Raw genomic sequence first — 10,000 nt, 5'->3', positions numbered from 1 at the left:
GTGTGTGTGTGTGTGTGTGTGTGTGTGTGTGGTGTGCGTGTGCGTGTGCGGGAACCCCATAATTATGAGGAGGGGGTATGAATGGAAGGCGCCTGGTTAATGGGGCCGATTGGAAGTGGCTTCAAGGTGGTGTTCTGGGACTCCTTGGGTTTTTTTTTGTTGTTGCTGTTGTTGTTGTTGGCGAGAGACGTTGGAGTTGCAGGAGGAAGACAGTGTTATGTTGTGTTCGTATTCGCTCTGGTGCAAAAGAGAGAGAGGGAGAGAGAGAGAGAGAGAGAGAGAGAGAGAGAGAGAGAGAGAGAGAGAGAGAGAGAGAGAGAGAGAGAGAGAGAGAGAGAGAGAGAGAGAGAGAGAGAGAGAAGCAAGAACGATGAGAGCGAATTCAGAATGATGATATATACGACTGCAAGTAAAAAGCGGGAGAGATCACGAGAGACGTAGACGGACGAGGACAAGAGGGAGAGGAGAGGAAAAAGAGGGACGAGGAGTACCGAGAAGAGAACAAGAGTACAGATGTGCCCCATATACGCTCTCCACGATCTCAATCCGCGCGAATTGCCACCTGAGCCGATAGAGGGATGGACGTGTAGGGGAGGGAATAATAAACATTGATATCTCGGGGGAGGAAGAGGGGTGACCAACGGCAGACGATTTGGAGGTGCAGGAGAGTAGAGGGGAGGAAGGTTGGCTAAGAAAGAGGAAAGGGTTGGAAGGGAGAGATGAGAGGTGAGGGAGAGAGAGAGAGAGAGGGAGAGAGAGAGAATGAAAGAAAGAAAGAGAGAGAAGAGCAAGATACCGATTACGGCAGGTTACGGATAACTGGCGGAGGAGATGTGGATCGTAATGGCAAGATGTAGAGAGAGAGAGAGACGAGATGAATACCCTAACGTGATAGATTATAGAACGTGATAGACGCTTTGAAACCTCTTGGAAAGGACGGCCCTCGGTGCCCTCATTATGGGGTGTGGGGGTTGGGGTGGGGGGAGGGGTTGAAGATACAGAGAAGGACACGGCTGATGGATGAAGGGAAGAGTTTACTTGGATGACTCGAAAAAATAGGGGAGAAGATGTGGATGAGGCTGTAAATAGTAGAAAAAAAGATAACAATACTTCAAATATTTACAGAAAGTTGATATTAAGTGTAGTTATTCACAAGGAACACAAAGGCAACCATACACCGACCAATCCGCTTTAAAAAAGAAATGTTCGAACTGTTTCACAAGAGAGTACCAAACAGGTGAACGAATATTTAACATTGGATCTCTTACTCCTGTTCCCTCAGGTTCTCCAACAGTACCTGTGAGCTTCATCTTGAATTTCGATATTGTCTTTTTTTTTTCTTTTCTTTTCAAATCCTTCCTGGAAAAAAAATAAGAAAAATAGAAAACCCACGGCTCCCGAGAATTCCCAGGTATTCTTTACCCAAGCGTGATATATATCCTACCTAATTATTAACGGTATACCCACCAAGACTGCAGGATGCTATTGATAATGATGGATAAACAGAAGCTGCTACAACTACCAAGCCTGCTGTGTATTCTGGCCCTCGAGCTGGAGTTGGCGCCGAGAGCCACGTAGTTGTGAAGAGGCAGGACGAGTGATCGAGGAATTCTGCAGCGATGAGATCCTTAATCATTAGCGCAATCCTTAATTTTTCAAACCTCCTTGCGAAGGAGCGGAGGAGGCGAGGAGCACGCTTCCAGGAGGATCTAGGACTCCGAAGACGGGGGAGGGGGTGGTGGAGGGTTAGAAAGAGGGAGGGAAGAAAAGAAGGAGGAGGAGGTATGGAAGGGGATGAAGGGGAGGGAGTGATCCCTATAAAACCACCTCTTCTCCCCCACCCCAAGAATTTTTTTTTTCATCTTCCTCCTTCCTCTTTCTCTTCTTTTCCCCCTCCTCTCTCTCTTTCTCTCTCTCCCTCTTTCCATATATATATATATATATATATATATATATATATATATATATATATATATATATATATATATATACCTGGAGACTCGGTGGTAGCGTAGACATGCGGGGCCTCACATACTTAGATGTTATGCCATGAAAGAGTCGATGGAGTGTTTATAATTATGTGGTTTTCCCTGCGGCTTCTGAGGGTCCGAGGGGGGGGTGGGGGATGGGGAGGGAAGCAGGATATTTACTCACTGTTTAGATATTCATGGGCTTAAACTTCCTTCGATTTGGATATAGAATTTTTTTTGCCTTTCTATGATATCTTTGCAGATTTGTATTGTTAAAATCGAAGGTAATGACAACATTTAGCGCTTATGGAAAGACCCATTATTTTCTTTCGATTTACAGTACATAGATATTTCCCTTATTACTTTAATTTTCTTCCCCAATGGAAGAAATTAAATACCAATAGCTTATCTCCAAGCTGGGAATCACATGGTTATATGCACTCTCAGTAGTTCTTTACTTTCCCTACCCATGTGTGTATGTCTGTTATGGTTACCATTCCGTGTCTTTTTCAGGCAAATGTTTCCTCAGATGAAGTTTCGAGTGTCAGGGCTAGACCCCAAAGCCAAGTACATCCTTCTACTAGACATCGTAGCGGCAGACGACTGTAGATATAAGTTCCATAACAGGTATCCGAGTCTACCCAATTTCAGCTACAAAAACCACTTCTCTCTTTTTAACTTTTATGTTTGCCCAGACGACCATTTGCTCTTTCTCTCTCTCTCTCTCTCTCTCTTTATCTGTTTGTGTCTCTTTCTTTCTTTCTTTCTCTGTTTTTTTTATATATATTTTTATTATGGTTATGCCTTCCCTGGGTGTGGCATCTCCGGCTTCCCGACTTTCTTTTGTTTCCCGCTGCGCTTTTCTTTTTTATTTATTTATTTATTTATTATTTTCTTATTATTTACTTTTGGCGCTGATGACTGATGATTTCCTCTTTCGCCTCCACCCTTCTTTTTTTTTTGTCGTCTTTATTTCCCCGCTTTGGTAACCCCTATATTTATTTTCATATCTGTCATGTATTCTATCAAAGTCTGTTATTATTCTTGCAGACGTATGTTTCCTGCCTACAAGGTCCGTGTCTCTGGCCTTGACAAAAAAGCAAAATACATCTTACTTATGGACATCGTGTCAGCTGATGATTGCCGCTATAAATTTCACAACAGGTATTGTTATAGACAACCCCAGGTTAATCCACTATTATAGAAAACCCCAGTTTTAATTGATTGGAGGGCTTCATATCATATATATATATATATAGTACACAGCCAACCTATATGACCCTTCCGTCATAGAAACCCTTATAGAAGAGTGATTGTGTGTATATCAACAAAATTTCGAGACTGCTAATTTTGTACATACATGCAGAAGAAATATTTGTAAAGCCCCCTTACAATATATATTTATATATCTATAACCTCGAGTTCAAAAACCGTCTCTCTAGAATTCTCAAACTTTAGTTATAGCACAAACTTTTTTTTTATATACATATACCCCCTCCCTCCCCCCCCCAACGACCTCAAAGATTGGTATTAGAACCTCTATCCCCTCCCTTCATACCCTCCTCTACCCTCCCCCCCTCCCCCTCCCCTCGCTTTCAGTGCACAGAACCAATGATAGATTTTTCCCTATGCCTGTGTTATTCAGTCCTTTGTCCTCTTTATCAAAAGTTGATACATTTTATTGAGAATGCAAGATCTTTACTGGGGACTATGTAGCGCGTCAAAGCTTATATGATGAAGTGACCTGCAACGAAAATATAGCGCGACTCTGCTTGAGTTTTGAGAGAGTTCTGCTCACTGTGCTCATAAGAGATGATAGAAATGGATGGCAAAAAGATGTTAATAATCAGAGAAAGAAAAGAAAAGAAATTGATTATAAAAAGAAAGATGGAAGATAAGAAAAAATAAATGTCATTGACTTGATTTCATTCTGTATGATATGAATATTTAAAAAGCTGTCACAGAACTCTGTCATGACACATTACCTCTCCCCCCATCCCCCCTCTTGCCCTCTGCCCTAACCCCCTCCCCATCATCAGCGTATCTTCCCCCCCCCCCCTTACCCATACCCTCCCCCACGCATCCTCCCTTACCCTACCCATCAGGAGAATAAAAAAAAAAAAGAAAAAAAAATCCTTTTATAACCTCAACGATCACATAAGGAATAAATGAATAATAAAAAAAGAATAATAATAAAAAATAAAAGAATTAGATAATGATGACCTTGCTGATGCAACAGGAGCTACGCCACGAGACTGGTCAATGGAGTTCTGACCTGACCTGACCTATCCAGAGACTTGATTGCATGTTTTATCCACCCCTATTTTGATTATTATTTATTTCCTGCATTGTATTTATTCAAATTCTCTTTTTTCTTGCATGTGCCGGATTCACGGTTGTTTCCCCAAAGTAGTCTTATAGAATTTAACACAATCTCCTTATTTTTTTTTTGTTTGTTTGTTTGTATTTTATATACTTTTTTTATTGGAAGATTCTTTTTTTTCCTATCTCTTTCTCTCTTTCCCTCTCCTTCCATTTTATCTTATAAGGAATTCAGATAAGAACGATCTGTGTAATAGTCTGTTTAATAGTCAGTGCTAATTAACAGATGGTTTTCAATTTTGTTTTTATTCATATGATAAAAGTTCATGATTTATATTAAGATGCTGCAATCAACATTTCAGTAGAGAAAATATCTTGATTATTTATTGAAGAGAATGGAAGTGAACAAAAATTAGCATTTTATTAATATATGTATTTAATAATATTGTTTATTGTCCATATCTCATTCTACCATGACTGATAATTATTTTAATTCATCAACAATGATATTAATGGTAAAGACAATAACTAAGTAAGGATTTCTGAAACGTAATTACTATTTTAATTAATACTCAGGTTTCAGAACAAAAATGCTTAGTATAAAGGGAAAAGATATACCTGTATATAATAGAAAAATCAATGCTTAAAAATAGATGGTTTCCTTTACATATTTTTTTCCTATTATGCTGCAATCTGCTTCACTAAATATTATCTGAGATTTAGAATGCAATAATATAATGGTTAGTTTTACGTCACTACATCGAGATTCTTATTATTATTTTAAATATTGCCAGAAAAAAGTCACTTGATCTTGAAAAATATGATGTTTTTTTCTGTTAATTGAATATTATTTTCATGCCACAATGCTTCGAGATTCATGTTTATGTGGAATGTATGAGATATTTAAAAAAATGTAAATCATTTCCAATAGAGAATCATGCTGAAACAGTGTTCTCAGATATAAAGAAAAGTGTTACTAGATATAAAGGAACGTTTGTATACAGTGTTCCCAAATATTAAAAAAAAAAAAATAATAATAAATATTTCTAGATATAAAGCAGCATTTTTTATGTAGTTTTTTTTCTGGATACAAAAAACAGATCAACTTATCGTGACCAGTAATACATCTTAATAAAATAAAAACGAAAATGAAATGTTGATTGCACGTTTGAAATTGTAATATATATGTATATTATGCTTATCAGTATTTACGCTAGGATTATTTTCATGCCATGCTTATTGTATTCTGCTGTATATTTCATGACAAATAAGCTTCCTCAATGAAATCATTCATAAAAGTTAATAATTTGATAACAGGAAGTGGTTAAATTCTTTAGAGTAATATCACTAGTTCTGTAAAACTTTATTTTTTTAATGTTATTTTCAATTAACTGGACTTTTTTTCTTTCACTACTTGTTTTTTTATTTATTTATTCCATGCTTCTTTGATGAAATAAACTTATGTTAATGATGAAAAAAGAGTCATGTTACAATACCACAAGAATTGCTATCACGTACTCACATCCTAGCCAAAAAAAGACATAAAAAAAAATTAAATGAAAAAAAATCAATTTTTTTTTTTAATATATCTCCTCCCTCATACATTCCACTTATACTCGACCCCCTTTTCCTCATAGCAGGTGGATGGTTGCTGGCAAAGCCGACCCCGAGATGCCAAAGCGCATGTACATTCATCCAGACAGCCCAGCGACGGGTGAACAGTGGATGCAAAAGGTTGTGTCTTTTCACAAGCTAAAACTCACGAATAATATCTCCGACAAACACGGCTTTGTAAGTATAGCATATTTTTTCCCAGTCTTTGTTTATTCATTTTTTTTGTGTGTGTCATTTTATTGTTTGTGTTGTGTGTTTGTTTACCTTTTTTTTGTTTTTTTTGCAAAGGGGAAGGTGGGGTAGGTTGGAAGCGGGTGCTGTGTGTTCCTCTGTTGTCAGGAAAGGGGCTAAAGGTGCTTAGTAGGTTTTCGGTCTTCATATTATAAATCCACAGAATTTACAGGGCAAGTGAATTACATCTGTATGGGAGCTTCTGTACTTGAGTATTTACACACACACACACACACACTTTCACAAAAAATGTGTGTATATATGTGTGTATATGTATATATATATATATATATATATATATATATATATATATATATATATATATATATATATATATACAAATGCACACATATACATACACACACATACTTTTAGGCTGAGAGAGGGCCATACTAACATCCTATGAACTTACCCAAGAAATAATAATACACAAAGCATAAAGAAACGTAATACACTCAGCCTGGCAATCCATCCCACTGTTTTTCCATTAATGAACCTCATTTGTCATTGCAAGCCAACCAGTGGACAACATGTAAAGATCTTGCAAACAACCATGCACACTCAAGTCAGTCAACCAGCAAATAGTCGTACACAGTCACAGGATAGGAAAAAAAGAATAAAATAAAAATAGTATTCAGATCATTTTGCAAATGATATATATAGTTGTTTTCTACTAGGTTCAGATATCACACCCAAACAACGCAATCTTTCAATACCCATCGTCCAAATAGCACACACAGCGCAAAATAATTCAACAGTTTCTTTCCTAATTATAACCAACACACAACAAATACTTTCTCATCCTCACCAACCCCAGCCTCTCCCTATCACCCCCCGAAGACACAGTAATTAATTTCCACCACGGTAGGGGTGAACCACGCATGCGCGACGGAGGTGCGTGTTCGGTCGGGTACCTACACTTCGTTTTCTATTGTGGGGCTCCGTGTCCCTCTCGTTTTCTGTTGTGTGTTGCTTGTCCGTACACGGGTCTTGTACAGACGTACATCTCGCCTTCCTGGGAGAAGAATACTTAATTTTATGTAATGATTCCTTCGCAACCTGTGCTTTGTGGGTTATAATGGAATTGGTGTAGCGATGTGTGTTAGCGTATATGTTTTTTTCTCTCTCTTTTTTTTATGAATGAATAGTGATGTGAGCGTTCCTGATAGGGGTGGGGGAGAGGCATGGGGACATGGGGATAGGAGGCAGGGGGGAAGGGGGGGCAGGGGGGGATATGTGTTGAATGTTGAATTACCTTATGCTCGGCCGTATGATCGATTGCCTCATTGTCTTGAAATTTAGGAGTGGGAACTTTTTATTTAATTAGCTAGCGGAGTTTGTTTGAGGTTCGATTCCCGGATATTCTTGTTATGATCTATTTGAAAGGATATTGGAGTTTTAGTCTGATATGCATATATATTTATTTATTTATTTGTGTATATAGGTGGATAGATAGATAGATGTATGTGTGTGTGTGTGTGTGTGTGTACGCGCGTGTGCGCGCGTGTGTGTGTGCGTGCGCGCTCGCGTCTCGCAAGAACAAACAAACAAATAACCGCATAGCTCTAAGGAAAAGAAATAAAACCAAACAGAAAGGACCAATGCGCGGCCAGGAAAAAGAAAATCGCCGACCAATCCTGTTTCACGAAGCCGACGCTCAAGCTCCGTCCAAGAATTCGGACTCAAAACTCCCGCTAATGGCTGGATCAGATAACCTCCCGGACCCCGTTACAACGAACATATAAACCCTTAATGACTGCGCGTATCATCCCGGAGCCTCGTCCGAAATCAAATAGGTAGATAGATCAATCAGCAACTGTAGATGACAATAACAATCCTTAATGGACAATAACTCTGCCGGTTGCACTAGGTCGTTGCACAGGGGTGGGCTTTTAACGAGGTGGTTCTATAGTTAATATGCAAATTAGTTGTGCTTGTTAACCGACTCGGACAATCGGAGGAACTGAGTGATTCTTGGGGTTGATGGGAGAGGCTGGGCACGGAGATGGAGATGCTGGATGAAGAGATGAGGATGCTGAGAGGGAGAGGGAGATGAGAGAGGAGATGACGAGAGAGTGAGAGGGGGAGGATGGGTAGTAGGGAAGGGAGGAGGTAGTGAGAGAGAGAAGAGGAGGAAAGGGGAATAGGGAAAGGAGAGAGGGGAAAGTGAGAGAGAATGAGAGATGGAAAAGAATAGAAGAGAGATGAAAAGGAAGAGAAATAGAGAGAGAGAGAGAGAAATAGAGAAAGAGAAAAAGGAAGAAAGAGAGAAAGAGAAAAAGAAAGAGAGAAAGAGAAAAAGGAAGAGAGAGAGAAAGAAAAAGAAAGAGAGAAAGAGAAAAAGGAAGAAAGAGAGAAAGAGAAAAAGAAAGGAAAGAGAGAAAGAGAAAAAGGAAGAAAGAGAGAAAGAGAAAAAGAAAGAGAGGAAAAGAATCAAATGTAGACGATTATTCAGCTTTGTGGATCGGCGAACAGAAGGCGAAGGAGGAAGAGAGGCAAAGGGGGAGAATAGGAGAGGAGATAAGTGGTGAAGAAGAGGAAGAGGAGGAAGAGGGGAGTGTTTTTTGAGAGTCTGGAAAGAAAGGCTGTGAGGTAATCTATTGGAAGAGAATAAAGAAGAGAAAAGGAGGAATATAAAAGAAAAAGAAAATAATTTAAGAGGAAGAGAGAGGGAGAGGGGAAGAAAGAGGAGAAGAAAGATAGAAAGCGAGAGAGAGGGAAGGAAAGAGAGTGAATCAAAGAAGCGAAAGAGAGGTAAAAACACAAGATAGAAATATCAGTTTTGAAAAGGATAGTGATAGTTCAAGTATAACAACTATTAAAACCGATAAATATAGATATAAATATAAGTGTCTATTATAATATAAATGTCGATGATATTAACCATATCACGATTGCGCAGCGTGACAATCCCTGGAATAAACATACATCAGCCTAATCACCATCTGCATCATGGCCACTGTCACGCTCTCACCATCACCATCACATCCCCATCACCATAATCATCTCTCACCAACACAACACTGTCACCACCTTTACGTGTATCACCACCACCGTGACACGATCTCATCCCCTCCCCCACCACGACTCGAGGGGGAGGGGGAGGGGGGAGAGGAGAGAGAGAGGCGAGGGCCATTTCGAGCGAGCGAACATGCAACATTAGATATTTCATACGGCATTAAATCTATCAAACTCAGCGTTGCATGTCGGGCCCGGCTTGTCCCTGGCCGCCCACAAACACCACTGCAATAACTCTCGTTGCCCCGATGACGTATGGGCGCTCATAGACTTGCAAAGTGTGTTGCAAGCGAATCGCCCAGTCTCCTTTAGCGCGCACATATACGCACGTACATGCGCACACACACTCGCGTATAGACACTCACGCACATAGATACACGCGTATGTACGAACACACACACACACACACACACACACACACACACACACACACACACACACACACACACACACACACACGGTTCCCTACAAGAAGACCCTGTCACCAAGAGCATCCTGCATTCCCTCGCAAGCATACCCTTTTCCTTAAAGCATAGCCCATACCCTCGCAAGCATACCCCGGCCCGCAGTAAACACCCGACCAAACCGAACCTCATAATCTATCGGAATATGCCGGTCGTGACAGCGTAATGAAGTCGGCAGGGGGGCTAATCCGATTGCCCGACGCTCGGAGAATCGAAATGCACCGCCCATCCGACCGACGAAACATTGTGGAAAAGCGGCCGATAGAAAGCGAGGGCGGTCGGTCTGTCGGTCTGGAAAGGATGTCGGTCGGTCGTTCGGTCGTTCGGTCGGGTCGTGGAGCAAATAGTTCTTTCGTTGTCGGGGTGATGTGGTGTCGGGAC

The 10,000-nt window shown here is 40.2% G+C and overlaps 1 protein-coding gene across 3 annotated transcripts in view; it reads left to right on the top strand.

Annotated features, from left to right (window-relative positions):
- Positions 1-10,000, top strand: part of LOC119579212 (T-box transcription factor TBX3-like) — a 91,092-nt gene that overhangs the window by 62,079 nt on the left and 19,013 nt on the right. The window contains exons 2-4 of one of the 3 annotated variants that reach the window (XM_037926908.1): positions 2,484-2,597; positions 3,021-3,134; positions 5,930-6,083. In XM_037926908.1, the coding sequence (XP_037782836.1) occupies positions 2,484-2,597; positions 3,021-3,134; positions 5,930-6,083 (382 nt within the window). The remainder of the gene's footprint in view (positions 1-2,483; positions 2,598-3,020; positions 3,135-5,929; positions 6,084-10,000) is intronic. The other 2 variants (XM_037926910.1, XM_037926909.1) reach the window with 2 other exon arrangements.

This window comes from Penaeus monodon, chromosome 12 (assembly GCF_015228065.2).
Source record: "Penaeus monodon isolate SGIC_2016 chromosome 12, NSTDA_Pmon_1, whole genome shotgun sequence".
Classification (NCBI taxonomy): Eukaryota; Metazoa; Arthropoda; class Malacostraca; order Decapoda; family Penaeidae; genus Penaeus; species Penaeus monodon.
The sequence above is the reverse complement of the archived record's forward strand: the minus strand, read 5'-3'. Positions and strand labels throughout refer to the sequence as shown.